Source organism: Microdochium trichocladiopsis (assembly GCF_020744255.1).
Source record: "Microdochium trichocladiopsis strain MPI-CAGE-CH-0230 chromosome Unknown B0I36scaffold_5, whole genome shotgun sequence".
In the NCBI taxonomy this organism is placed as follows: domain Eukaryota; kingdom Fungi; phylum Ascomycota; class Sordariomycetes; order Xylariales; family Microdochiaceae; genus Microdochium; species Microdochium trichocladiopsis.
Window position 1 is genome coordinate 217,738 of NW_025763548.1, and position 27,761 is coordinate 245,498.

At 56.6% G+C, this 27,761-nt stretch overlaps 10 protein-coding genes across 10 annotated transcripts; 4 read left to right on the top strand and 6 right to left on the bottom strand.

The window, feature by feature from the left end:
- The first annotated feature begins 313 nt into the window (after positions 1 to 313).
- On the top strand, positions 314 to 2,574 carry B0I36DRAFT_112431 (uncharacterized protein). Its single transcript, XM_046147907.1, has 3 exons — positions 314 to 498; positions 583 to 598; positions 760 to 2,574. The coding sequence occupies exons 1-3, from the start codon at positions 449 to 451 to the stop codon at positions 2,344 to 2,346; spliced, it is 1,653 nt and encodes a 550-aa protein (XP_046012297.1). The 5' UTR covers positions 314 to 448; the 3' UTR covers positions 2,347 to 2,574.
- Positions 2,575 to 3,134: 560 nt separating this feature from the next.
- On the top strand, positions 3,135 to 5,388 carry B0I36DRAFT_362450 (fatty-acyl-CoA synthase; the record flags this gene model as incomplete). The annotated part of the gene is made up of 3 exons (XM_046158663.1): positions 3,135 to 3,144; positions 3,262 to 3,973; positions 4,104 to 5,388. 3 exons carry the CDS (start codon positions 3,135 to 3,137, stop codon positions 5,386 to 5,388), a joined length of 2,007 nt encoding a protein of 668 aa, XP_046012298.1.
- A 311-nt stretch (positions 5,389 to 5,699) lies between these two features.
- B0I36DRAFT_430922 (heterokaryon incompatibility protein-domain-containing protein) lies at positions 5,700 to 8,864 on the bottom strand. Its single transcript, XM_046162562.1, has one exon. It carries the CDS (start codon positions 8,760 to 8,762, stop codon positions 5,730 to 5,732), a length of 3,033 nt encoding a protein of 1,010 aa, XP_046012299.1. The 5' UTR covers positions 8,763 to 8,864; the 3' UTR covers positions 5,700 to 5,729.
- An 885-nt stretch (positions 8,865 to 9,749) lies between these two features.
- B0I36DRAFT_408715 (fungal-specific transcription factor domain-containing protein) lies at positions 9,750 to 12,690 on the bottom strand (the record flags this gene model as incomplete). The annotated part of the gene is made up of 5 exons (XM_046161878.1): positions 9,750 to 11,162; positions 11,262 to 12,278; positions 12,342 to 12,512; positions 12,580 to 12,594; positions 12,659 to 12,690. 5 exons carry the CDS (start codon positions 12,688 to 12,690, stop codon positions 9,857 to 9,859), a joined length of 2,541 nt encoding a protein of 846 aa, XP_046012300.1. The 3' UTR covers positions 9,750 to 9,856.
- Positions 12,691 to 12,975: 285 nt separating this feature from the next.
- B0I36DRAFT_322135 (L-Aspartase-like protein) lies at positions 12,976 to 14,501 on the bottom strand. Its single transcript, XM_046153809.1, has 2 exons — positions 14,387 to 14,501; positions 12,976 to 14,327 (listed from the first exon to the last, which is right to left on the bottom strand). Exons 1-2 carry the CDS (start codon positions 14,412 to 14,414, stop codon positions 13,129 to 13,131), a joined length of 1,227 nt encoding a protein of 408 aa, XP_046012301.1. The 5' UTR covers positions 14,415 to 14,501; the 3' UTR covers positions 12,976 to 13,128.
- An 839-nt stretch (positions 14,502 to 15,340) lies between these two features.
- Positions 15,341 to 17,070, top strand: B0I36DRAFT_288148 (major facilitator superfamily domain-containing protein; the record flags this gene model as incomplete). Its single annotated transcript, XM_046151636.1, has 5 exons — positions 15,341 to 15,514; positions 15,577 to 15,730; positions 15,788 to 15,939; positions 16,017 to 16,477; positions 16,557 to 17,070. 5 exons carry the CDS (start codon positions 15,341 to 15,343, stop codon positions 17,068 to 17,070), a joined length of 1,455 nt encoding a protein of 484 aa, XP_046012302.1.
- Positions 17,071 to 18,612: 1,542 nt separating this feature from the next.
- Positions 18,613 to 19,822, top strand: B0I36DRAFT_408735 (uncharacterized protein; the record flags this gene model as incomplete). Its single annotated transcript, XM_046161879.1, has 2 exons — positions 18,613 to 18,927; positions 19,028 to 19,822. 2 exons carry the CDS (start codon positions 18,613 to 18,615, stop codon positions 19,820 to 19,822), a joined length of 1,110 nt encoding a protein of 369 aa, XP_046012303.1.
- Positions 19,823 to 20,444: 622 nt separating this feature from the next.
- Positions 20,445 to 21,540, bottom strand: B0I36DRAFT_408736 (uncharacterized protein; the record flags this gene model as incomplete). Its single annotated transcript, XM_046161880.1, has 2 exons — positions 20,445 to 21,137; positions 21,175 to 21,540. 2 exons carry the CDS (start codon positions 21,538 to 21,540, stop codon positions 20,445 to 20,447), a joined length of 1,059 nt encoding a protein of 352 aa, XP_046012304.1.
- A 760-nt stretch (positions 21,541 to 22,300) lies between these two features.
- On the bottom strand, positions 22,301 to 25,670 carry B0I36DRAFT_348831 (uncharacterized protein; the record flags this gene model as incomplete). The annotated part of the gene is made up of 3 exons (XM_046156726.1): positions 22,301 to 23,669; positions 23,722 to 24,472; positions 24,644 to 25,670. The coding sequence occupies 3 exons, from the start codon at positions 25,668 to 25,670 to the stop codon at positions 22,301 to 22,303; spliced, it is 3,147 nt and encodes a 1,048-aa protein (XP_046012305.1).
- An 868-nt stretch (positions 25,671 to 26,538) lies between these two features.
- B0I36DRAFT_348832 (uncharacterized protein) lies at positions 26,539 to 27,690 on the bottom strand (the record flags this gene model as incomplete). The annotated part of the gene is made up of 1 exon (XM_046156727.1): positions 26,539 to 27,690. One exon carries the CDS (start codon positions 27,688 to 27,690, stop codon positions 26,539 to 26,541), a length of 1,152 nt encoding a protein of 383 aa, XP_046012306.1.
- Between the last annotated feature and the right edge of the window lie 71 nt (positions 27,691 to 27,761).

Consider the following 27,761-nt stretch of genomic DNA (forward strand, 5'->3'; position numbering starts at 1 on the left):
CAACACGGGCGGCTTCCAAGGGTCTACGCTAGTCAGCTACGCTCCAAATCACGCCCGGAAAAAAGCCCGGACCTGGCGCCGCCGGCGTAGGGCAGAGCAGCACAGACGCCAAGCGCCACCACAAATGCCCATGGTCCTCTCTCGCTCTCTCTCCTCTCTTGCCTCGTGCTCCGAGTAAGACGGCCAGGCTCCCAGTTAGGACCAAGCCTCGACCGCAGCGACCGCAGCTCCCGGCCAGTTCAAAGCGGAAGCCCATGCACACGACCTGTCGCTATTACCAGCAATCCAGCGGATTGCCTCGAGGCGAACCCGCACTCGCACGCACCCCTTCTGTTCTTCCATAGGCAGTTCTTACAAAGGCAATCTCGGATCCGAGCTCACCGCCCACCATCTCACACACCTGCCGCCCTCGCACTTTATTGCTGCCTTGCAGCAGCAGAAGCGCAACATGGCCCGCAAAGGCCAGCCAAAGGTCCGCACGGGTTGCTTCACATGCAAGTAGGTCCTGTCTTGGCTCGCCGTGGCCTGTGTCCATGTCTGGGCAGACAATGCTGATCTCTGTCCTCCGCCGCCCACCGTCAGAATCCGTAGACTCAAGGCAAGTGTTTCCCTCCCCCGCTGCACCCGTGAACATGGTCTCCCTCCACTGACCGACTGGCGTTTGGGTCGGGCCGTTCCTCCATCGCCCGTCGTGTCACACAAAGTCTCTTGTGCCTGCCCTGCCCTACCCTGCTGACACCAGTCCCTCCCGCCCTCTAGTGTGACGAGGCTCGCCCTTTCTGCGATCGGTGCATCCGGGCCGGCCGGACCTGCGCCGGCTATGCCGTATCCGTCTCGCAGGCCGCCCTCCCGTCCCCGCCGGCCCTCGCCGTCCAGCCCCGGCAGCTGCTCGCCGGCTCCAAGCACCCGCTCGAGTCCCGGGCCCTCCACTACTTCCGCATCCATGCCCCGTACCTCGTCGGCGGCCTGGATGCCTACTTCTGGACAGACCTGAGCCTCCAGTTCAGCTGCTTCGAGCCCGCCGTCCGCCACTCCCTCGTCGCCATCAGCTCCCTCTACGAGCAGCTCGCCGCCGGGCCCCAGACGCCCGCCTCGCTGCGCCACAACGACTTCGCCCTCACGCACTACAACGCGGCCATCCAAGAGCTCAAACAGAGCAGCAACCAGCCCCTCGTCATCTTCGTCTGCATGCTCTTTATCTGCATCGAGTTCATGCAGGCCAACGCCGAGGCCGCCGTCCGCCACTGCCGCCACGGCCTGAGGCTGCTGTGCGACCTCGGCACCATCCACCCATGGATGCGCGACCGCATCTGCCCATCCTTCCACCGCCTGAGCATGGTTCCCTTGGTCTTTGACGGCCTCGGCACTGCAGATGTCCCGAGCCTGCCCTACGCAGACACCATCCTCCTGAGCGACAGCGCCTTCTCCTCCATGACGGACGCCCGGACGTCTCTGGACATCATCCTCGGGCGGATCCTACGCCTAACGCACAAGGCCGCCCGGGATCGAAACCGCCGTCCGCATGCGCCCGCCGAATCTGGCGACCTCGAGGACCTGGCGGCGACGACGACGACGACGCCCGAGCTGACGGCCGAGCGGCACGAGGTGGAAGACCTGCTGGCGCGGTGGCAACGCGCGTACGCGACATTCGACCTGGACGTGAACCAGTACGCGCAGACAGTGTTCAAGAGGTACAAGATGTCGCACCGGGTAATGCACCAGGTGCTGCGGCATGGCCTGCAGGTGCGCCTTGCGCTGTGCAGGGTGCTGGTGGCGACGTGCCTGGGCAGCAGCGGCGGCACCGACGACGACGACGACGACTGCTACGACGCGCACCTGGAGACACTGGCGTCGATGGCGACGCTGGCCATGGAGATGCTCACGGCGGGCTCGTCAGAGAGCCACCAGATCCAGGTGCGGCGGCCGCTCCACTTCGCCTTCGAGACGGGGATGGCGCTGCCCATGTTCTTCGTGGTGACCAAGTGCCGCGAGCTGTCGGTGCGGCGGCCGGCGCTGACGTGCCTGAAGTGGCTGACGGTGCAGCGCGAGTCGCTGTGGCATCTGGCGAGCGCGGTGGCAGTGGCCAAGCGGGTGGTCGAGTGGGAGCACGGGGTGGTGCTCGATGGCGAGTTCCGCGAGTGCGGCCCGGGCCCGGCGCAGTACCCGGGCCTGGCCCCAGGGTCCCGGCGGATCCGCACGCACTGGCTGGACCTGGTGCAGCTGCACCTCCGAGACGGGGTCGAGACGCTGGACGCAGAAGTCCTCTTTGGCACACCGCCGGCATCTACATCAGCATCAGCACCAGAAGCAAAACCAGACAGCAAGGTTGGCAGCCATGGCAGCTGAAGTCGAAGCAGCAGCAGCGGGAGCTGGAACGACAACAATTAACGCTGATGTGGTTCGCCAAAGTGTTACGAGCGGAATCGGGTTTTCGGATTTTCTCGTCCCCGAAGTCGATCTGGCCGCCTAGACTACAGTAGATTGCTGGCGTCAGAAAGGGTTACTTTGCAGAGACTGGCCAGTGCGTCCCCGACCGTGTCGATGAGCCGAGGCAACCCCCGCTGCATGGTGATTTTGTTTTAGCGGCGTGGAGGAGCGGGGAGGAAAATGCTCCAGTTAGCTCTCGACGTACGGGAAGCCACTGGCGCACAGTAGGGTCCTCCCCCGCACGCGGACCCCAACTACTGTGGAAACCCGGCGCTTTCAAACTCTTGGAGGAGCGCGCGGGTCATGCGGCACGACAGGGGGGTTGACGACGAACCACGAGTTTGCTGTGCTGGACCGAGCTGGGCGGGCCCTTGATGGTCCCGACACCCCTAGCCGGTCCAGCCGCCGTCCGACACAAACGCGGGGACGATGACGGTTGGTCGGTGGAGGCTGGCTCCCGTAGGCCCGTTGTTTGCCCATCTTCTCAAGTCTCCTGCTGCATTGACTCCTTGAAGAGACGAGAGCTTTCTTCTCCTCTATTCGCACCCTCTGCTTGGCATTCCCGGTCCTTCTCGATAGCATTGCTAGCAGGCCGCAACAGGATTTCCAGCATCTCTCTCTGCTGCTTTCTGATCCAGCCCGGATACATCTCCCAGTTATTTGGTTGGGGGCGAGCAACCTCTACACACAAGAGCAAGACCACGACCATGTCTGTCGGTAGGTCGATCCCCCGAGCTGCCTCTCTGCCGCTCCATGTCCATTTCCACGACGCACCCCATCCTCCAAACTGACTGATTGACTCGCTAACCATCTCTCCTTCGCCCTCGCTCACAGCCGCCCTCGCCGCCGGGGGTGTCGCGGCCAGCGCCGCCGCCGCCGCGTACCTCAACGGCAAGTACCAGCTGACCCGGGACGCGCAGGTGCTGCTGAGCATGCGGCGCTTCGCCAAGATCTACGAGCAAAAGGCCAAGGAGAACCGCCTGTCGCCGTGGTACTTTGTCGAGACGGCATGCCAGGCGCACGGGCCGGAGCCCGCCATATGGTCCCGGTCGGGCGAGTACACGTTCGCCGAGGTGTACGCGCACAGCCTGCGGTACGCGCAGTGGCTGCTCGAGCAAGGGATCCGGCCGGGCGAGATTGTGTCCATGTACCTGCAGAACAGCCCCGAGTTCATCTTCTGGATCTTTGCCGCGTGGTGCATCGGCGCCAGCCCGGGCCTCATCAACTACAACCTCGAGGGCCAGGGCTTGCTGCACTGCATCGACGTGTGCGGCTCAAAGGTGCTCATTGTCGACCCGGACACGGAGTGCCAGCGCCGTATTGACCAGAGCCGCGACGAGATTGAGGGCGGCAGCAGGGGGATAAAGGTTGTCACGCTTGACGGTGCGTTCAAGGCCCAGCTCGCGGGGTACCCGGCGAAGGATGCAGATGACGCGCTGCGGCGGAACGTCAAAGGCAGCGATCCCTATATCCTGCTCTTTACCAGCGGGACCACCGGCCTGCCCAAGGGGTGCCCGTTCATTGTCAGCCGTGTGCACCAGATGGGGTGAGTTGTTCAATTTCTCAAGATCAAAGCCCAACCCCCAGGGGAGAAACCATCCTTTGGCACCGACCAAACCGTACTATAGGACTGGCTGGCTGACACATCCCCTGTGCTTGTCTTCCCACTTCCTCAGCACTCACATCGCGCCTCCATTCAACGGCAAACCGGGCGTCGACACGTGGTACAGCGCGATGCCCATGTACCACGGCACGGCGGTCATGAGCCTGACAACACAGCTCCTGGGCGGCCTGCGGATCGCCATCGCGCCCAAGTTCAGCGTGTCCGGGTTCTGGCCCGACATCCACGACTCGGGCGCCACCATCTTCATCTACGTGGGCGAGACGGCGCGGTACCTGCTCAACGCGCCGCACCACCCGCTGGAGCGGCAGCACCGGCTGCGCTGCGCGTACGGCAACGGCCTGAGGCCGGACGTCTGGACGCGGTTCCAGGAGCGCTTCGCCATCCCGGAGGTCGCCGAGTTCTTCAACTCGAGCGAGGGCGTCTTCGGACTCGTCGTCTGGGACCGCGGCGAGTACCTGAGCAAGTGCGTCGGCCACCACGGCCTGCTGCTCCGCCTGCTCACCCGCAAAGTCCTGGTCCCCGTCGAGGTGGACGTCGACACGGGCGACATCTGGCGCGACCCGGTCACGGGCTTCGCGCGGCGCATGCCCTACGACGTCGGGGGCGAGATGCTCGTCAAGGTGCCCGACCGCGCCGCGTTCGGCGGGTACTGGAATAACCCCGAGGCCACGGCCAAGCGGTTCGCCACGGACGTATTTGAGAAGGGCGACCTGTACTACCGCTCCGGGGATGCCCTGCGGCGCACCGACGACGGCCACTGGTACTTCCTCGACCGCCTGGGGGACACCTTCCGGTGGAAGTCGGAGAACGTGTCCACCGCCGAGGTCGCCGAGGTGCTGGGCCAGGTCGAGGGCGTGAGCGAGGCCAATGTGTACGGCGTCACGGTGCCCGGGCATGAGGGCCGGGCCGGGTGTGCGGCGCTGACGCTCGACCTGAGCGTTGTCGGCTCGCAGGGTGTACAACAGCCACGAAAGAAGGGAGGAGCAGGGGCAGGAGTAGGGGGTGAGTACTTCAGGAAGCTCCTCTCGCATGCCCGCAAGGCACTGCCCCGGTACGCCGTGCCCGTCTTCATCCGCGTCATGGACGCCGGCCGGAGCTCGCACATCCACAACCACAAGCAGAACAAGGTGCCCCTGCGGAAGGAAGGCGTGGACCCGGCGCTCGTGGGCACGCTGAGCGGAGGAGGAGGCGGAGGAGGAGGTAGTGCCGAGAGTGATGCCGACGCTGGTGGTGGCAAGGATGTCATCTTGTGGCTGCCGAGCGCTGGGGCGGAGGAGTACGTCGAGTTCACCGAGACGGATTGGAACAAGTTGGTCGAGGGGAGCGCAAAACTGTAGTAGGCGCGCTTTATTAATGTTCGATCCCGGCTTATTGACGTAAATGCAGGCGACGTAAATGCAGGAAACTCAAAGTAGACTGTTGATCGCCATAAATGCCCACAGAGACCTTGGCACATGGTTTGTCTAGTACCGCTTGCCTCAGATCGGGGAGTACTTAGCTTTGTTCCACCTCTGACAGTTGGATTTGGTCCTGATTCGGCCACAACCCTTTTTAGCGAATGACACCTACGTCGCTTAGCAAGCAAGGAGCACCTGGTGAGGTGGCGACATACTATGACTTGACTAGATTACTTCTTCTCAAATAAATACGGGGAAAACGACAAACAGCTCTGAGAGAATTACAGCTCCCCCACCGGGATTTCGTCTCGTGGGTGTCTCTCGGCCCACTCCCATGCGCGGCTCCGTTTTCGCGAGGCACCAGCACGAAGCCCACTATGCCACGGCCGAGTCTGAATCACCTTCGAGATGAAGCTATCAAACATCTCCAGATACCTGCTCGGTATAATGACCTCCGGCCCGTCCACCGCCGGTGCGCTGCTGCCGCCGCTGGAAGAAGACGTTGGTATCGTGTCAAACTCTCCAAACACGGCATTATACGCCCTTGATGATGTGCCTCCTCCCGCCAGGCTGCTCAGAGCTCCGTTCTCGAGCAGCAGGTCCACCATGGCTTGCTGGGACAGCCAGTGCGCCCACGTCAGGGGGGTGAATCCATAGTCGTCCGCCTCAGTTATGTCCGCTCCGTGGCTGATCAGCCGTTCCGCGGCCTTGACGTCTCCCCTGGCCGCCGCCCTCGTCAGTGGCGACCAGCCTGTGGTTCGGTCTGCCGGGTCGAGGCTGTTGTTGTCTCGAAACCCCGACGTTAGGATCAGTGCCGCGAAGCGTTCAAGGTTGTTCGGGAGGGTGCTATGTTCGTCGTCGTCGTCCCTATTTTGTTCCCGCGGACTCTGTGATGGAGTTGATTCTGCCGTCGTTCCGGGGCTCTCACTCGTGGTGGTGTTGGCCTCGAGCTCCGACTCAATCGCTGCTACGAGATCGGCCACCTGCTGCTCATCGGAGGTGCTCGCACCGGGGCGGAGCATGAGGCTGGGGAGTATCAAGAACCTGCAGATGTCGGCTGTCTTCGTCTGTGCGCGAACAAGAGCACCCAGCTCGTCCTGGTTGCAGGCCTTGATCAGTGCTAGCAGACCCGACAAGGAAAAAGAGAAATTGAGGACTTCTGAAAGTCTCAAGATGGCCAGAGAGATTGGTGGGTCCGTGAGCTTGCTTTTTCTAAGCAGTTGTAGGTTTGGCGCGGTGATGAGGACTCGATTGTCGTTTGATGGCGGAAGAGACTGCAAGCAGTATTCAACCTCGTCCGTGTGACCAAAACGCGTGCAGATATTTATGAGCTCGTAGTCTGAAAGGCAAAACTTATTGGGATCGTCGAGAAAGGGCACTGTGCCGAGAACCATGGCTGGTGGGTGCCGTGGTTGAATCTCAGGATGTCTCTGGCGCGCCGTGCTGTCAAGGATGTCGCGCAGTATCTCCCGCAGTATCTCCCTACCGCATTGCTTGTTATCCCATAGTGCATGTATGAGAATGGCACTCGAAGGAATGGCATGGACAAGATCATCCTCCCTCAGCAAGGACAAGACTGTAGCCGGGGCGTTGCTGTAACGCAGCATCGTTTCGAGCAGGCTGGGCCCCGAGTCCTTGGACTTCAGCTCAAAGTTCCTGAGCATGATCCGCAGGATGCTATATGCACCCTGGCCCATCTTGCGAGACAGGGCACGCACAACGTCCCGTGACTGAGCGAGCTGCGTGGCAGCTGTGGACAGCAACATTCCGCCTGGGCCTAGGGTCTCGCTGCTGCTGACTTGCTTGTCTGGTCCTTTCACCGCTTCAATCCTCCAAGCACACCTGGAATACGCAGCAGCAGCAAGCTCATTGGTGTTGGGGAGCGCAGCATCAGTGGCAAATGCCTGCCGTGCACCCACCGAATAGGCAAATTTGAGACTCCAGTTGAGTAACCTGGCCCTGCCAAAGAATATTCTTGCCAGGTTCCATAGACGGTCACCGTCCCGCTCCCCTATTTCCTGGTGATTGAAGCTGGAGCTCGGTAAACAGCTGGTAATGTAGCCCAGAGCAACGAAGTCGGAAGCACTGGACCAGACTTTCTTGCCCCACTTCTGGTCGTCCTTGTCGTCCTCTTCGCCGCCACTATTGAACTCGTCGTCCTCTGTACCGATAATCAAGTCGAATGGCTCAGACGTCAACTTTCGTTCAAACATGGCCGAGTCTTGAGCCTCGAAGAAATACTGGATGTTGAGCGGCACCTCGTCCAGAACATGTCTAGGTATCGAATACAACAGAGCCACTGCGTCGCGAGCGACTTCTTCTTCTCCCTTGTGATAGTCGGGCTGCAACACCGCCCTGGCTGCCGAGTCGGTGCAAATCCCGAGCAATGCGTAAATCTTGTCATGGCGGAAACGCGCTTGTGATCCACTGAACTTGTGCAGAAGCCTGAGAAGTGACCGGTCTTCCCTCCACCACGACGTCTGGCGGCTCGGTCCTGGCATGATGTCGAGTATCGCCTGGCGGTGTGCCCCCAGTTCGAGGGGTATTAGCCTCGGCATGAGGGCGAACACTCTGCTCGAGACGCGGTGGCCGGAACAGTAGATGACTGCTGTCCTAGCCTTGGCTACTTCCTGTATGATCCATGCCCTCGAGAACCAGGGGTGCGAGTAGAGCATCCTCATAGCTGTCTTTTGCTCTACCTCGGTGCAGAGCGCGTTGAGCTCGATGCCGGCCCGGCTGCCCTTCCAGGCCGACTCCCACATGGGACTGTCTGCAGGCCAATATTGGCCTCGTGTACTGCGGTCGAAGTTCTCTTGTGCCTGCATCAGCGCAGAGTTCGCGCCGCTCAGGTGATAGCCCGCCAGGTAGATGCACACCTGCTCCGCGGCTTCGTAGATGTGCGGCATTTGCTGGACTTGGTGGCTCTTCTCGGCATGGTTGCCCTGGTCAATGCAAATCGCATCGGCCCAAAACAAGTCGCCGGGCCGCTTGAGGCAGATTTCATGCAAGAGATTGAAGAGGTTAGTAGTGACGGGGAACGGCCTCCCCTCAACCTCTACTGTCTCCTCCCTCAAGTCGCTGCCCCAGTTGTAGGAGATGGCGGAGTAGGGCAAGTCGCAGCGCCACTTGTCCTCCACATCGACATCGTCGCACAGGCTTTTGTTGCTGATGCTTGTCCGGAAAAGCTGCGCATGGATGAAAGAGCATTGGATCAGGCCTCCAGGCTTGCGGCTGACGTTGATCAGGCGGATCTCTCCTCGCTCCTCGAGCTTTGCCTGGTATTGGTAATGTTGCGCGGTAGCAGAAGCAGACATATCGACAGTTTTGGCCAAGATTACCCGTTGGCCCACTCGAGTTGTCGGTCTTCAGAGTTGAGCCAAAGTAGGGGCTTGGCTCCCCATCCAGGCGTGGAAACCCAGACAGGTGAGATTGAAGCACTTCCTTGAGCCTTGGCCCCGCCGAGGTAGGCAGGCTTTCTCGAGTGTGCCTTGCAGCCTTGATGTGGACATTTCATTAGTCAGCATCCAGGTCCTGGGACATTTACCCTCACACATATGGCCTTGGTGAGAGTTGCCAAGCGGCCTCCGGCAGCGATGTACACTATCTAGGAAAGGCACAACATATGTTGGCCGTAGGCTCTTGGTGAAGTAAAAGCGAGTTCACAAGCTTTGAGAGCTGTCGAGCGTATCACGGACCTGATTCATTTGCTCAGGGACAAGCGCACATATATTTGTACCTATTTATCAATAGACTACCAGAATCCACATGTAAATGCGTCACACACTTGAGCGAGACACGTCTGATCGCTGTCTATATAGGGATTTTTAAGCCTTAATAACTTCTTGTTGTGGGCCCGGGCTCTGGCGGGACAAAATCCTTCATCCGCTCCGTAGGCCGGGAGACTTCTTTTTCTTTTCTTCTTGATGTTTTATTCGACAATCATACGCCTGTCATCTACTTAGACGTAGGGCTAGTATGTACCTAGATAACAGTGAAGTGCTTTACCTAATTGTAACGACCTAACAGGTCGTAGGATCAGGCCAAGTTTAGGGCAGGTCATGCACAGAGGCTCCTTATGTTCGGGGAACGAGGTGCAGGCCAACCCTTGACTAATGGAATGAGTGCAACTCCGATGAAGGCATGCTAAGAGTCTTGGAGCTGACAGCGTAACACTACGAGCTAACTGCACCAAGGAGCACCGCAATAGCTCCAGCGCTAGAACAAGATGAAGAACGAAGGATATATGAGCATCGGGATTCCTATTGTTCAGACAGTCGCTCATTTATACTTCAGCGATCAATCCAGGTATTATTCTCACCCATTAGTTGAACTAGTCGGATATGCATATCATGACATCAGGGACAATTGGTCCATTTGTGACCAGCTATTGGAAAGCTTGAAAAGCGATTCAAGGCCTATGCTGCATCGTCCCGAGGTCTTCCTCCATAGACATTTCAAACGGCAAGGCGTCCAAAATATTAGCCAGATCCAGAGCAGATGCCATCGGCCAGTCCCATAGGTCCCAGCTGGGCGACTCCTGCTGTTGCCACTCGGCGTAGTGGCCAGTTTGATTGTCCAAAGCACTCTGCTTAGATTTCTGAGAAGCCATGTGCTGTTGTTGGTGCTCAGTCGTGTTGGCACCATCATTCCTGCCGTCGCTGTTCGTCCAAGAAATTACATGTGGCGAGTGGGCATTTGGGAATGTCTTCCTGGCAAGCTGTTCCAGAATATCAGCGCATATGTTGACGCCGTTGGAGTTGTGTCCACCATGAGCAGATGGTGCGTCGTCGTCGTCGTCGTCGCACAAGTCCGAGATACTGCGCATGGTGGATGCGCACTTGAGGACGAGATGATACCCAGTGTCTGACGAGGCGTCTTGAAAGCCTTGTGTTGTTGTGCTAGAGGCCTCGATCGGATGGCCCTTCCATTTCGAGAAGAGGATCGTCAGGCCGGCTTGCCACAGCATGTGCACCCCATTGGGATATAGTGATGACAGGAAGAGACGTTTGCGTAGTATGTCGGGGCTTCCATTTGTGTTTGTGGGCCCGGTTCTTCCGGTTTCAACCGAGGGTGGGTGACGTGCATCCTCGCTCTGGTTCGTGGTGATCCAATCCATAATTCGGATAAGGTCACCTGATGCCGAGGTGCACGTCCGTAAAGACTCAAGTACTTGGGGATTTGAGCTTGTGAATGCTAGTGCTGGTCGGTGAATGTGGATAGTTGTGATGCGTTTGATGATCCGCAAGAGCATCGCCCCAAGAGACCCTCTAAGAGCCGAGGCTCCAGGAGCTGAGTGTTGAGCCGTCGAGAACTCAATTTGGCCCAGCTGGCCCTCGCAGTTGTGTAATTGTGCAGTGTCTGTACCTGTTGGAGTTCTTCCGTGCTGATGTGGACTGATTGTGTTGAAATACTCGTCATCGTTCACTTCTGAAGGTAGTGTCCTCGTCCAAAGTTCGACCTCCGCCCGAAGCTGGTGGATCTTGTCGACACCGCCGCGACGGTCTGTCGTCGTGTAGAGACGCTCAAGAGTCTTTCCAAGGGTGCGTGCGATCGAGAAAGTGCAAATTGCATAGTCTATCTCAGATCGCTCTCCCGGGAGGGGGAAAGCTATCTGTGACGCACTCATCTGGTCGTGGTCCACGGGCGTCGGGTTGTCTGCGTCGACGTCTTGGGTGCGGATCAAGCGTGGCATACCGTGATATGTGCTTGCAAATCTAGATCGAAGATCCAGAGTCAGAAACAATGCACCTTCATGCCAAATCCGCTCGATCCTAGTGTGGAATCCGCGGTCTGAAAGGGCATGGCGGACTTACGTATCTAGGGTAGACTGGCAACCCCACAGCCGTCTCCGCATCTCCGTCTCAAGTGGACTCATCTTGAAGCGAGCAGAGTGTCGATGGAGTCCTAGACTTTGCGCCATTCTCGTGGCAACACCACCAAGTTGAAGCGCTTCTTCTCCGCGACTCGATACTTGCAAGTAGATTTGAGCAAGAACAAGCCCTTGGAGGGTTTCGAGGCAGGACACGGTCATTGCTCTAGCGCTTATGACGGTCGCTAGTGAATAATAGTACTCGGCGTGGCACAGTAAGTGCGAGTGTCGTCTGCTACATGACGGTGATGGTGTTGCGATACTCCCAATTGCCAAGAGCAGGAGGACTTGATACAGTTGTACAAGAGGGTATTTGCAACCCGACCCCACGAGTAGGTGTCGATAGACTGGCAAGGAGCTGGGCTTGTGTATGGCGGGATACAGTGGTGTTAAAAAGTCGATGGTTGACTCTATGACTGTGATGGCGTTGCTCTGGATCTGGGGAACGATGTTCGCGATAAGAGTTAGGTCGTCTTCCTGAGTGCCGAGCCTGGCCACACTGTGCAGATGCAAGCTGTAGGCGCTGTTGGGGTACTGGTTTGTGCTCAGTCTGAGCTGCTGCATCGTCTGCTCAGTCTGGCTGACAAAATGAACACCTGAGGTAGACCCTGCGAACAAGGAGACACCGCCATCATTTGGGACTAGGCGACCCATATGGCCGACAACTGGGTCTGCAGGGCTAAGTTTGGAGACTGGACGGCTCTGATAATCACGCGGCGTCGACGTCGCATGCTGAGAACCCCGGGCAGGCGCCAGAGAAGGCGTGCTCCCGAGATCCTTTGTCCCTTGCTCAGCATGTCGCCGTGGCGATGCTTGTTGCAAGATCAAGTCATGAGCAAAAGTGGCTGGTCGATGTCGTGCCTGTTCAGCTGAAGCAGCCAGCGATTGGCCATTTTCGACGGCTTCATTGTCTTGATGTTGCTCCAGAAGTCGCTCTTGTATGGCCTCGTTCTCGTAAAAGCTAAGGTATCAGGTCAACCAACGCTACGCTATAAGTAATCTCTCGGACGCCGAAGTCTCTCACCTTTTACGCTTTCGGTTTCGTTTCAACGCAGTTGACCTAAGGCAAGGAACCTGTGCGGTTGTGCAAGGCGTACAACGGGCCTGTGGTCGGTCAGAGAACGGATGGCCAGGTAAAACAACCGAATACTCAAGACTCACGCTACTTCCGTCACCAGCACATCGGATCTTGCGCCTGTGTTCAATGGTCGCAGTGTAAGAGCGCGTCAAATGACGTCAAACGTCCCACGGCGCCAACTCACCTCCGGCAACGGTCACTACATCAACGCATCAATTATTAGTCTTCTTATCGTTGGGATGGGCGCTATTTCAAGAACTCACCAGACCTGGTTAGCACGCGCACTGTCCTGCATGTTGGTGTGCAGACTCGCGACCCGTGCCACTCGAAAAAATATGGATGAGGAGAAGATCCACGGATCCATGTGCTGTCAATTGGGGCACTGAAGTTGGGGTAGAAGGAGCCCTAAAACACAGTGCATCTATGGTCTTACAGTAGACAAGTACACCGTGCGCCAGCGCAGTCCATATCACAGGATCTCTTGAGTCTCAGACTTGCAATATTTTCAGAAACTTAATTATGGTCGGCACAATGACTCTAGACAAAATTACTCTTTCCCTGATACAGCCACCCAGAAAACCCCCATACGTTTCAGTCAGCTCACAAATGCCACATATCTGCAAGCTGGGCCCATGGAAAGGCAGATTTCGAAAATGAGCCGGGGTGTAAGAACTTTAGTTATTACCACGCAGTTACACAAGCCGATACTATTTATCACTTAGGCGATACTGCCTCAATGGACGCCATTGACCTGGCCGTTAGTATAACCGTTGGACAACCCATCCGTGTCTCCATTTGTGTAACCATTTGTCTCCCTTTTCAGCGCGCTGTTCATCTTCTTCGCCGGCGCTGAGATGCCGTTGGGAGCCGTCTCCGGATACAACCTGAGCATATCATCAACCATGTGTTGGCAGCAGCCCATGTACTGCTCCGGGTCACACAGGCGCGAAAGCTCCTCTTGTCCCAGATGGCTCGTAACAACCTCGGATTCCTTGAGCATATCCAAAAGATGTGTCCCAGGCGTGTCAATCGTCTTGGTACAAGCCGCATAAACAACGTCATGAGCCCGAACACGACCAATATGTACTGCCAGCGCCATCATGACCGCCTCAGACACAATAAGCCCGCGTGTAGATAGGAGGTTCTCGCGCATCGCGCTCTGGTTCACAACCAGCCCCGCAAGCGCAAAATCAGCTTGGAATAGAGACCCAACCACTGAGATGAATGCCGTAGGAATCGCAGCCCATTCCAGATGCCACGGTCCTGAAGCTCGCTCAAAGTCTGAGACCATGCCGTCGAGCACGAGGCCAGCTTGTGCACGCAGGATCTTGGAGTGCGCGAGAATGACCTCGCTCGAGATCGGGTTGCGCTTCTGCGGCATTGTGGACGACGCTCCTCGATGGGGGACGTATGGCTCGGCGACCTCGTTCAGCTCGTTGGATGACATTATTATCAGGTCCAGCGCGATCTTGCCAAGGCTTCCTCCCACGAGAGCCAGGAAGTTGATGATCTCTGCCACTGTGTCGCGGGCGACGTGCCATGTGATGACTGGATCAGTCAGCCCCAGGACCTCCCCCAGGCGCTTCCGTACACGAATGCCGGCGTCAGTCGTGCCTAGCGAGGCTAGTGTGCCAGCAGCGCCGCCGAACTGGACCATCAAGCTTGACTCTTGTAGTTGGTGGATACGCAAAACGTGACGACGGATACTGGACAACCATACTGCGCACTTGTAGCCGAATGTGATGGGTAGGGCGTGCTGGAGATGGGTACGTCCAGCCATGGGTACGTCTCTGTAGGCGTGTGACATTTTGCGAAGCGTGGTCTCGAGCTGAACGAGCAGTCTTTCCACAATCTCGAGGCCTGCCTTCATCTGCAATGTTGAAGCAAGGTCCATGATGTCCTGTGTGGTGGCGCCCCAGTGGATGTAGCCAGCTATGATGATTGAGGGTTAGCTTCAAATGGAAGAGAAGATGCGTCAGAGATCTTCTTACAAGCCTCAGGAGGTACCCATGTCGTCATCTGCTCCACGAGGTTGAGCACAGGGTAACCAACGATCTCGGCCTGCTGAGCCAGCAGAGGCCAGTCGATCTTGCTCACACTGCCATGAGCCTTGATAATCGCGGCAGTGCCTGGTGGGATCACGCCTTCGTCCTCTTGTGCTTGGGCGAGAGCCAGCTCAGCCTCTATCAGGCGCGAGACGTAGGATTCGTCTGAGAAGCATTGTCGAATCTCCTTGGTTCCGAAGATGTTGCCGAAGAGCTGCGAGTCGAAAACAGTGGCTGCAGACATGTTGCTGTATAGGGTTGCTTTCAGGCTGACTAATGGTTAATGAGGAATCAGATGTCCTTCCCGTCCCGCGAGACGAAGAGAAGAGTCTTAGATATATGGTCTACTCCCCTCCGGCCGATGCTCGGGCAGAAAATGTACAAGTGCCCCAAGCTTTACGTGAGAGGAGCGGGCCAGCGGAGTAGCGGATTAACGAAATAACGGGATGAAATCGCCCCATCCGACGGAACATATTCTCCACACCAGATTCCCTTTCAGCCAATCGTGGTGCTTGTACTCCAAACACCCCACGAAGTAGATCCGGGGTGAGGACGGATTAACGGGATAACGGGCCATCTTGTACCTGAACTTCCCCCCCCGCGTTGGAAGCTCGCGGTGAGCACTGCGAACCCCGTGGGGAGCGCAGTCGGGGCTGGTAGCCGTTGGGGTACCCTGTACCCCATCGTGGATCAATGAGGGCAAGGTTAGCAAACCAGAGGTGAGGGTCTCTTGCATATAATACAGCTCTGTCCCTCCGTGGAGTTGTAATGCATCTCGTTCTGGTCCTTGATCATCAGCAGCGCACCTGGAACCGAGCACATCCGTTCTGAGCACGACTGCAGAACCACACATTTCTCTGATCATTTTCCTTCTTGCTCAGCCGAACAGGTTCGGACACGATGACGTCCTCATCCCCCGAGATTCCCGCCAATGTCACAGACATCAAGGCGGAGGTTGCCCATAGTGATGCTGGCGTCGAAGCCAACAAGATCAGAGGCGACTACTCCAGAGCTGAGGCGAAGACTGATCCTGCAGAGATTGCTCTCGTGCGCAAGTTAGACCTGCGAATCATGGTAGGTTCTACCCACGAACGTCCAAACAGACACGCGCTGACAAATGCCCCGATCATCGAAAGCCGATCCTTTGGGCTATGTACTTCCTGAACTACCTCGACAGAAACGCGTTGCCGCAAGCGAACCTCAACAACCTCGAAAAGGATCTGGGTCTGGTCGGTGTCCAATACAACACGGCTATTTCTATCCTCTTCGTGGGATACCTGTTGATGCAGGGTAAGAGAGACTGTAATGCCTGGACGTTCAATCAATACTGACACAATGACGACGAAGTGCCGTCCAACATGTTCATGACACGCACTCGACCCTCCATCTACCTCTCGGTCTGTATGATCATCTGGGCTGCAGTCTCCGCTGCTACAGCAGGAGTCAAAGACTACGGCGGTCTCGTTGCCTGCCGCTTCTTCCTCGGTTTTGCCGAAGCTGTAAGTCTACAAACATCACAAACCAGCTGCATGTTCGAGTCCTCAATCCTTGATCAAAACGCTGACGTCTGACACAGCCCTTCTACCCCGGTGCCTTGTACCTCCTATCCATCTACTACACCCGCAAGGAACTCGCCACGCGCATCTCAATCCTTTACACCGGTCAAGTCGTAAGCACAGGCTGCTCTGGCCTGATAGCAGCAGCCACATTCTCCACTCTCGACAACAAATACGGCATCAAAGGCTGGCAATGGCTCTTCATCATCGAGGGCGCCGTCACCGCAGGAATCGCCATGTTCGGCTTTTTCTTACTGCCCGACGATCCGTCGCAGACCCGCTGGCTCACACAGGCAGAGAAGGATCTCGCTATCGAGCGTATCCGGAGGGACACGGTTGGCCAGCAGGCTCGAGGCTCGACTTGGGATGGGCTGAAGCAGGCATGCAAGGACCCTCGCACTTGGTTGTTCTGTCTCATGCAGAACTTGCACATCTCTGCTTGCTCGTTCAATAACTTCTTTCCCACTATTGTCAAATCCATGTAAGCTATCCTCTTCACTTCTCTCCACAACTCAAGAAAGCACTGGACAGCCAACTGACTTCCACACTTGCAAATCCAGGGGCTTCACATCCATCACAGCCCTCCTCCTGACCGCACCACCCTACTTCGTCTCCGGCCTCCTCGGCATCCCCTTTGCCTACTCCTCCGGCCGCCTCAACGAACGCACCTGGCACATCACTGCCGGCCTCGGCCTCGCGATAATCGGCTTCGCCATGTCGGTGGGCACCATGAACACCGCAGTCCGCTACACTTCGACCTTCCTCTACGCCACCGGCGCTTATGGCGTAGGGTCCGTGATCCTGGGGTGGGTGAGCAATACCCTCTCCCAGACTCCCGAGAAGAAGGCCGTGGCGTACAGTCTCGTCAACGTCACGGCCAATTTGGCGTACATCTATTGTGCGTATTTGTGGCCGAATGAGAGTGCGCCGGGGTTTATGATGGGGTTTGGGAGCATGATTGCTTTTGCGGCGACAAGTATTATGTGTGCTTGGGGGATGAGATTTTGGTTGAAGAAGGAGAATGGGAAGTTGAGGGAAAGAGGAGATGAGGGGGGTGCTTTGTATGCTTATTAGATAAAGTTCTGCCTCCATAATATATCGAATCGACCATTGCCTGCAGACAGCAGCCAACAGAATCAGGAACGCAGCAACATGGCGAGATTTCTGCTAACAAAGAGAAAATAGATGCTTATTGCCGCAATTGAACTATGGTACTGCATGATTTCTATGACTCACAAAGCTTAACAAGAAGTCGGCGAGGGACGCTGTGCCGCACGAGAGTGGTGCTGATCCTGCTGAGGGGTAAAATCGGAAGGTCTTTGTTGTCTTGGCAATGGGCCGCGAGTTGTGCGGGCAGGTCGAGAGGAGGGCAGGTCTGGCAGCGAGGCGGTGCGAACAAAATGGGTCCCAAGAGCCCTGCTCTGTGGCTGACACGGTTCCTTCTCAGCAGACCGCCTGGTGACATCAGGCTTGTTATCGCACTCTTGCTGATGGTGAGTGGCTAAAGAATGGTGCCGGGGACGTACGAGGCTGCTTGCATTTCGTGTTCCTGCAGGTGGGTTGAAAGGATCAGAACCAGAATGGAGATGAACTTACTTGCCGTGCCAGATCAATGGTCTGTCCTCCGCCAGCTTGGTCGGGCAGATCTCCTCTGGCGCCTACGAGCGCATGTACTGGTTCCCATTACTGTGCACAACAATATCCTGGTACGCCCACTTCCAGGCGACCACGTCCAGTCGGCCACACACAGCCGCAGACCAGGGCTATCTGCAGCTACCCGTCCGACACACACGGGGTCCGTGGCCAACCTCACGCATTGGACGACCCGCGCACAAGCCGCTTGCGCAGGAAGGGTCGGCCGCATGAGGTTCCCAGAAATGCCAAGAGCGGCAATAGGGTCGCAGGCCTCCTGCCAGAAAGTGGGTATGTTGCTAGTGGCCATGATGCCGTTGATGCGTCTTCTGCGACTAGTTGAGGTGCGGTTGAGCAGTGGTATAGCTAGCACTGACACGAAGACAGGGGCAAAGAGATAAGTGTTAATGACAATTGAACAGCGGTCTTGCCTGAACATGCTCACACCGTGCGTAAATGAGCTTGCTTTGTTGTGTTTGTTGTTTGTGACTTGTCCCTCGCATCAACAGTCCCAAGCCGTTTTGATTCAACAGAACTCCCGACATGGCGCAAATACCCAGCATCTTAGGCTCACCTGTCCAAACTGCACCTGCGACGCCTTTTCTTGTGGGTGGCTGCATGTATAGATTGCTTTTGCTGCATGCGTCTGGCCCCTGGACATGACACTGAAGCCCCTCAGGCCTCTCGCGTGATCGAGTGTAACAAACAATCCTTTTCAGCCGTGACACATCGGCTGGGGCACCGCGAGCTCTGCCTTCCGGGCGTCCTCGACGGTCGTTATTAAAGGCAGCCTTCGACCTAATTGTCAAGCTGTTGCCATGTCAGCCACTAAAAGACAGTCTTGACATTCATCAAGGCCTGCCCGCTTCGTCTGGGGCCAGACGATAAATGGGCAGGATGGAAGCGGCGGGCCACGACCATGGGCTCAGGCTCTCGCAGGAATCGTACAATCCCTTTGGCGCAGTCGGCGTCAGTTTGGAACTCATGACACCAGAAGCCCCAACAAAGGACGTATTCGACCAGGCTGTGTGGCGTGCACACTTCGTATTGAGGAAGGCAGAAGAGGACTCTTTGGGGCTGATCATGCCTTACAGCGCTGTGCAGCTTGATCAAGCGGTGAAATACTTTACCCAGAGCAACGATGGCTCTGGCGGTCTGGACACTCTTGCTTGGGAGTGGGCGTATGAGGACATTATCGTCCGGCGCAGTCGTGGATGGTACACACGCGCCTGGGCTCCAGAAAGGGTCCGGCCTGGCGCGGCTATCTCTGGGATGCCCGAGACTCTTCGTCTCAGAATCGTGAGTCTAAAATATGGAGTCCTGTCCTTGTCATCATCCACACTAGTTCACTATCTGATGAGTCACAACCACTCAGCAGCCTACAGCGTTGCCCACGCAGAGCAGGTCGACGAACCTAGGGTCAGCCAAGCACGGCGAGAGTGCTGAAACACCAGGGTCTGGAGCGTTCTTGGCAGCTGGAATGAGCAGCAGCTCACCTCCAAACTTCTTCTGGAGCAATCCTGTCATCATTTTGAACAGTTTTCCTGCGTCGCCTTCCACTGTTACCGACGAACCTCCAGCATTACCCAACACTCCACTTCAGCAGCACTATGAGGACCGAGAGAGCCTACGGGCACAAATGGATTCTCAACATCTCGAACAGAAGATACAAGATCTGCTCCAACAACCACTACAGATAGGTCCTCAGACTCCCACACAGGCCAGCAGCCAGCCACACGACTACCAGGAACGTCATGGACGGGGCCATGGGCAACGAGAGGCTAGATCCCCATGCGAGGTGTACCCCATCTCTTCCGGAACAAGGGCATATCTTGTCGATCTGCGGGCTAACCCGCATTGGCGGTTCGTGGGATTCCATCGTGAGCAAGTTCACGTGGCTGGCCGGCACATCCATCCCGGCCGTGACTACCGCCAGGCTGTCCACTGTGTCAGAAATCCGCGCAGTCGGCCCCATTACCGCCTCCGGCGGTTTAACATGGCCGGCGAGGACGTACCCCGAAGGTACCGCATCAACCCCGCCCAGATCAGGAAGGACCATGTGCTGTTTCGCGAAGACCCCCTGGCGCAGGACTGCCCCATCTGGATACCTACACCTGTTGATCCCCGGTGGGCGGGAAGAAATGAGGAAGTTCTCGACAGCGGCGATGAAGACGACAATGAGAACGAAGAGTGAGTGATCTCGTCCACTCTGTCATGCAAATTTAGATCAAGGGCCCAGGTTCGCTGCGGGCGCCTTATAGTGGAAACATTGAATCGCTGGCCGGAGGCTACCGAATGGGAACACGTGATGGTCACGAGGTCAAGTTCAGCTTCTCCAAAGTCGTCATACACTTTGTCGAGCCGAAGCCTAGCGCACTGGTACGGTTCTTCAATTGAAAGCAAGGGAAGCAAGTTATCATCAAGTCACTGGGCACGGCACGTCTGCTTGAAGCACTGGGGCGGGCAATCACGCATTTGTTGTGGATCGCGATGGTGTGATGGTATTTCCTACAATTCTTAGACTGGGTACAGAATCGTCCATTGATCTTGTGACATGGTCCGATCCGTTGTTAACATCGATGCCTCTCCCTGTGACCTGCGCCCGGAGAATTCCAACACGGCAACCTCTGTGCGCCGTGCTCAACGCCAGCCTAGACAACATACTCAGTAACTGTCCTGATCCTGTGAGCTGCCAGAAGCGCCATCCCACCAGGACCACAGACCGTCTGGCACGTTCCGCACGGTTGTGACACCCTTGCCGTGCCCTGGTCCACTACTTCCTCTTCCGCTGCTCTCCGTGGCAAAGTCCTTGCCAACTACGTTTCAGGCGTCGGGATCCAGTCTGGGCAAACATGAGTCGGGTCGTCCCATGCTTCCCGTAAGAGAATCTTCTCGGGATCGACATTGAGTTGCCTCGGCTCAAGACGATACGCTCTCGGTACTCGCTTGCCAACCATGTTCTCCGCCAGCATGCGCCATCGCACGCGGCCTGGAGCAGGAACCTGTCGGTATATAGCCTGGCGGTAGTCCGCGCCTGGCTGGTCCTTGTCGCCTGCTTTCAAGATCTGATCTTGGTGGAAGCCAACGAATAGTCGGGGTGGCAGATCAGGTTGCTGCTGCTGCTGCTGCTGCTGCTGCTGCTGCTGCGGCTGGGTGGAGATGGTGCCTGTCAATGTGGGCGGGGATGGAGACAGGGCACGGAGCGTGGCTGTTGATACGGATGGCGAAGATTGTGGGGGGCTGTCGACATGCTGTTGGAAGAATTGCTGGTCGAGGTGGAGCTGCCCGGCCGTCTGCGATACGCCGCTAACGTCATGTCGTGTGAGGGGGAAAGGGACGGGACGATAGATAGGCTCGATGGCCAGGTCGATTCTGGGCGGCACCGAAGGGACGTGATTGACAGACGAACTTTGGGCATGAGAGATGGTTGAGTGAGTGTTGGCTGAAGTGCCCTGTGCCTTGAGGTCAGATCTTCTTGAGCAGATGCAGAGTTGATAGGATCCAACGCACTGTGGACAGGTTGATGTTAATTGGCATCGCGGGAACCAGCATGGCCTTATATCCGTACTCCGGGGTCCAGGTACGGATGTACTGTGAGTTCTGCTTCTGGACAATGTAATGGTCATATGCCCATGCCCACATGTCATGGTCCAGCTCGATTCCCTGACTACTGTCGGGCATAACAAAGTACTGTATTGCCTCTTCGACCTGACTACGGGTAAAAGGAGGTGGCGGCAGGCTGGCAATATCAGAACGGTCTGGGTTTGTAGCATACCGCGCAGCGCGGATGGCTTTCTTGAAGTCCTCGTCGGTCGGAGGATTGTGGCTCATCAAGTTGATCGAAATGCCCAGAGTGTCAAAGGGACAAGAACCATACGCCCAGTCTTTGGGGGCCATTCTAGTGTCGGTCATTGCGCTCCGATCGTTTATCGGGTTCTGGGGAGAGGTCGTGCTGTTGTGTTGTTGTGGTGTTGTGGTGTTGTGCTTGGCTTTCGTGCTACGGTGAGGGCTGGACTAACGTAGATACGAGTGCTGAAAACAAAATTCGGGTTTGTGCGATTGCAACTCAAGGTGGGCAGTAGCCTAGCTAGGATAGCTATCCGCGTTCAGCCGGAGAAATATTACCACCAGGTAATTCGCCTACCCCTAATAGAGCTGTGCTCTAGTATTAGACGTACGGGATATATAATACTAGTAGAACCTAAGAAGACTTTGTCTTCTTTAGATATTGGTCGAGAAGTAGATAAGATTAATTACTTCTCTTATCCAAGTTCCGCGGGGTTATAGATCAGAGTAGTAGAATACTTACGTAGCCTTCATAACTAGCTCACCGGGCTATCAAACTGGTCATCCGTGAAAACCGACGGCGGGCCTCGGGCAAAATGGGTTAGTAGGTATTTTCGCACTGTCTCCCTGAGCCCTGCTACCCAGCCGCTGTTTCGGCTACTCAGGTTTTTGTTAGCGCAATACTGACCAGTACCTAGCACTGCCGCATGACTGCACAATCAACTGAGCAGCCACTAGACCACGGGTTCTCCCTCCTGAGGATCGCAACACAGTACCTCGAGGCGGCGGCCAAAACCCGGACCGCGCCTGCACCTTTACTAGAAGAACGGCCACGATGTTAATAGACTGGGCTTCTTTACGTATTCTCGTCTTATTCCTATATAATCTATCCAAGAAGCAGTCTGATAATATCCACGTTTCCAACTTTCATAGCAGCCTCCAGAGCGCTGTTGTAGCAACCGCTTTCTGCATAGACGTCTGCGCCATGGTCGAGAAGCAGTCTCACAATAGCCTCGTGTCCTTTTGATGCAGCAACTTGGAGAGCATTACCGTAGATTCCGCCCCGGGCATTAACGTCGGCGCCCAGACCAATAAGTAGTCTCACAGTATCCTCGTGTTTTGCCATTATAGCAGCCTGAAGAGCGTTTCCGGTGTATCCGCCCACGGCGTCAATATCGGCGCCCAGTTCAACAAGAACCCTCACCGTCTCCGTGTTCCCCGACTTCGCAGCGGCGTGAAGGGGGGTACCGTAGCGTGCGCCTTGGTCATTGACGTCGGCGCCCAGGCCAACAAGCAATCTCACAGTCTCCTCGCGCCCTGCCCAAGAAGCAGCCTGAAGAGCGCCGCCGTAAGTTCCGCCCCCAGCATGGACGTCAGCGCCATGCTCGACAAGTAGTCTCACAATGGCCTCGTATCCCTCTGATGAGGCAGCCTGGAGAGCATTGCCGTGATTTTTCCCCTGGGCATTGGCATCGGCGCCCTGGTGAACTAATTGTTCGACAGCTCCTTGCAGTCCGTAATGTGCTGCAAAGGTCAAACAGGGAGTCGCGAGAGACCAACCACCAGTACCACTTGCCCGCTGTGTGTACACACCGAGAACCAAAGTCAGGTAGTACGCCTGCGCGTTCCCGAACAGCTCTATAGCTAGGGTGGTAACAATATGTGTAGCAGTCTGGCCGATTGAGGCATGTCCCGGCCAATAAGCAGCGCTATAATGGGTGAATGGATACTTGTCCCTGGCTTCTCTAAGAGAAAAATCATCAGGGAGTTCCAGCAGGTATGCTATGCAAATCTCTGCAATAGCCGCCCGGGCATGCTGCTCCTGGAACTCAGTTGCAAGTGGCTCTGCCAAGCGACGTGATTCTAGCCATTCTTTGACTGAGTAGTGCGACAGCTGGATCTGTTTTGTAACGATGTCTTCATCTCTGGTTTCCGAAACAACTGTCAGGCCGGAACAGTAGTGGGAGATTTCGTCCGGCTCGGGCATGCGATCTGCTGGGTCAACCCGCGGCGTCTTCGTGAGATCCACAGCAATCGCATCAACGACTTCTTCAACATGCAGCGGGCGTTCTGAAAATGCCAGGAGCTGCAAGATGCGTATCGCAGATGGTCTATCTTCATCGGGAATTCGTTCTATGATCCGGTTGTATGTATCATCCAGGGTCTTTGGGAGGGATTGTAACGCCTTGTCTAAAACCTTTGGGTCCTTACAGCCCTCGAGGGTGTCAAGCTGGCATGTTACCCACCGGAACCTACTAGCGCATTAGTCGTGTAGATCCGTGACTGCTACCGTGTAATGCTACTCACATCCCATTAGCCTTCTCGATCAGAGCCTTCTGGATTTTCGCCTGGATAGCGGGTCTGTTCCGCCAACGGCGAAGGGCACTGTCGCCATACACCTTTGCCTCGACATACTGCTGTATGTCGCAATGCACACGCTCGCTCTGCAGCGGTATAATGCTGGTGCCGGACTTCATCCTGCGGATCGAAGCCTCAATCTCCTGCTCGAGGCGACTTGTCGCGATCAAGGAGACCCCAGGACTTGTCTCTCGAAGATGTCGGATCCAATCTAGGAGCTCCTGTCGGGTCGTGCACTCATCCAGCGCATCTAACGCTAACCACACGCCCCCCGCCGATTGAAACATGGACTCGAGCGTCGATTGAAGCGAGTCGGTCGACGGCTGGGAGCTACTATGACCGCATAAAGCGTATAGCGAGTCGAGAAACGTCCGTGCTCCGGCTACCCGGTGGTATAGCTGGTGGACGAGAGACCGGACCATGCTGTCGACAGTCTCTTTTGCTGTATCGCTAAAGTCGAAGTAGAAATACAGCAGAGTGTGTGACCCGGAGTGAGCTTCGTCCAGGTCTTGGATCACCGTGCTGCTCAGAACGGTCTTGCCGCAACCCGGCTTGCCGTGTAACCACAGGAAAGAATCCGGGCTGTCCTTCCATGAGCCGTACTCGGGCGTTTCGAGAAGCCAGCGGCCCGTATGCTCGTGGCGCTGTTTCAGCGCCCGCGTGAAATTCGTCGACGGATCGGCTGGAGACAGCCACCGCGCTATATGGGAATAAGTGGATGCTGTTCTGAGGCTGCCCAACTCAATCTTGACATCTTGAATCTGTTGAGTCACTAAGAGGCTGTCAGACACACGCACATCTACTCAAGGAAGGAGGGAGAGAGAGTGAGAGAGAGCGAGAGAGAAAAGGGCCAGCTTCTTCATCTACGCACTCTTGGAGAACCCAACATCAATCTTGTCGGCAAGTCGCGCCTCAGCCAGTACTTGATCAGGGGTAATGTTGCTTAGCAGCTCCTTCGCATAGGCCGCCGCAGTCATCGCCGCGTAACCTTGCCACTTCTTGTTCTTGTGCGAATCGGAATAGTCGCAGATGCCCCGGATGGCAATGGATGGCATGTAGTTCATGAGCCCAGCAGCCTCCATCTCGAAGCACAGGATCCCCTTTTCCCGTGATAACTTGTCTCTCATGACGGCATCCTTCATCAGCTCGTCGGCACAGCCGATCAGGCCATAGTGGATCATGGGGTCGTCATCATCGTCGGGGTCGCGCGGCGGGCGGTCCACCAGAGCGGAATCGCCATCCCCGCAGTGGTCGCAGTTGTCATGATTTGGGGCATGGAGCGCATCGGGTTTAAAGAGCCTGTCGGTGCTGGGGTCAGGACGCTGTAGCTCCCTTCTCGTCCTCGGCTTGAGCTTCTTCTTTGCCTGCAACGCCTCCTGCATGCAATTTTGGATCTGATGCCCCTCGGTTCTGTGGGTTGTCTTCAGCAGGTTCATTGCGTTGAGAAGAGCTATCGACGGCTGGTTCAGGTGGCCCGTAGTTTGGAACCGCTGCCGGTCCTCCTGGTCTTGCAACTTCTTGCCGAAGCCATAGTGCAGGACACCGCCGTCCCCGTTACCCGGCGTGCTGACCACGACGTCCCCGAGGCGGATGTCGGGTTCGTGGTCGGGGCGTGGCGCACCACCGGCGATGCCGACCATGAGCACGTTGCGGATGGGAAAAGTGCGGATCATGTCCTTGACCGCGCTGGTGGCAGACGAGATGCCGTACTGGCCAAGTGGCAGCAAGGCCACTACCACGTTGTGGCCAGCGATACGCCCATACCGGTAGGCGTTGGCATCCTGGGATGGGATGTCATCTGGCTTGTCGAGGACCTCGTCGAACATCATCTGCGCGGCGATACATTCCGTATCGACCGCACAGATCCACCCGATAGTAAACTGGTCACGACCTGGCATAGTGGCAGGCAGGCGATTGACGAAGAAGAAAAAACCCGGACACCACCCAACCAGGGATCCGAGTTATTCTGTCGCTCGTCTCAGCAGGTTTTCTGTGTCGTGAAACCCCGTCGGGTGCTCGTTCCTCCCCTTGTTGATCGTGGACGAGGGTCGACCATGCCTAAAGCAAAAGTAAGGAGCGCGGGGGACGACCCTTGTGACTTCTCCGCAAACATAGGACTGGCGGGGTCGGGTGAAGCATCCAGGCATTGGTAAGGCTCTCCAGGACTCTCAGGTGGAGCAAACTCCACGGTCTGATTCGCTAGTCCTCTTGCATGCTCGTTCCCTTGGTTCCATCTATGCAAGGGCACAAGGGTCGAGGGCAGGCTGCGTCTTGCGTGTCAGCCATCCCCCCGGTCTGCGACCAAGAACCGGCAGTAAGTTGACCTCTGCTTGTTCCATGATCCCAGCCGGGTTCAAGAAAGAGCTCTCACAACCCAGCCCAACCGGTTGCTTGTTTCTATTACTTCCACAGACTGTCTGTGGAGAGCAAGAGTTGTGTGTTCAATTCGCCAAATCCTCAGAGGCTCACAGACAACGAAATGCAAACAATTGTTGATGTCTTTCCCTTACAGACAAAGTGATCAACAGTGCCTGTATTTGATTCATCATAGATTTGACAACTGTGCGGTAGTCTGGTAACAAAGCCATCGAGTGTTGAATTGAATATTTATGGGGCTAAGTACATAACGGCCTGTTCCGTGGATCAGAGTCAAATTGTTCTTTGACATTCACGGCCTGGATGGTGGTGAATGCTGAACGAGATGATCTCGCATGCCTTGCAATACGTGCCATTTGCCAACCCAGTCCCGTGCCTTTCCATTGGCGACTAAGCACCGCCCGCGGTCTTGAAATTTGGCACCCGTGCATCCCAGCTCAGCCCACCACTCTGATAATACGCACCTTCCAAGCTTCCTATACAGTCGATGATCAAGCAGACGGCAGCGGAGTCTGTGTGCGCACCCAACCCGGATGCTCCCTGGGCGGCTCCTCCCGGGCGTCCTTGATCTTCTGGCGGATCTGACGCTTCGAAAAACCGCGAAGCTCCGGCTGGAACACAATGTCTCTGTGGTCCGGGGTGGAGAGGTGCTCGGGCCGGTATGCGTACGGAACCAGTTTGCCCGCGAGGTTGAACTTGCTGAGGCGGCGCTGGACGGCACCGCGTTTGTCGAGCCAGCCCCACATCGGGCATGCGGTTATCCGACTCGACCGTGTTGTGCCGGCCAGCAAGCTCCAGCTGGGGTCTGTGGAAGCCGAGGAGGATGCGGTGCTCCCATCCGTTAGCTGGTGATGATTGTGATGGGAACATGTCTTCGAATGGGTCTTCAGCCTTGATGTTCCTGGACGGAGGTTGCAAAGAAGCGTTGGCTAGATCAAGCTGCCCATCAGCCGAGGTCATAACCACGTCTTGGTCTTCCAATCTCGACCCGTTGGCTGGGGTCTCAAAGTAAGGCGAAGTAATCGTTGTGCTGGCCAGCCGGGTGCGCGAAGCCGACGTTTGGGTCACTAAGTTACGGGATGCTGTCGCAGCTGGTTTTGGCGACAGGGGTGAGTATGAAGCGGCAACCTGCGTAGTGGTCGACGGCTGCTTATGCGACTTGCCGATATCGATGATGATGGGTTGCTGGAGGACGCACGACGCCCAGCGGCGAGTGTAGGGCGCCCAGGAGCGGCGATACTGATTGTCCTGGCGTTGGACAATGATGTCGTAGAACGCCCACTCCCAGGTCTCCGTGTCGAGCTTGTCCTCGCCGTTGGTGAAGTAGAGGACCGCCTCATTGACTTGGTCTCGGGTGTAGGGAAGATGGGATGCTGCATCACCTGCTTCCCTGACACGGTCAGGGTCGGTCATGAACCGAGCGTATTTGACAGCCCGGTCAAAGTCTCTTTGAGAGGGAGGATGACGACCAATCTCGGGAAATCCAATGGCATCAAAGGGATCCCATTCGTGCTCCCAGTCCTGGGAGAAGTCTTGAACCATGGTGGAGCTGGGCTCAAGCCCTGCGGTGATTTTGTACTGATGATCTTGTTGTCTCGTGTTGGGATGTAGCG

Coding starts and splice junctions, on each gene's coding strand:
- B0I36DRAFT_112431 (XM_046147907.1), top strand. CDS start 449: ATGGCCCGCAAAGGCCAGCCAAAGGTCCGCACGGGTTGCTTCACATGC.
- B0I36DRAFT_430922 (XM_046162562.1), bottom strand. CDS start 8,762: ATGTCTGCTTCTGCTACCGCGCAACATTACCAATACCAGGCAAAGCTC.
- B0I36DRAFT_322135 (XM_046153809.1), bottom strand. CDS start 14,414: ATGACGACATGGGTACCTCCTGAGGCTT. Junction 14,328..14,386: donor ATGGGTACCTCCTGAGGCTT/GTAAGAAGATCT, acceptor CAATCATCATAG/CTGGCTACATCCACTGGGGC.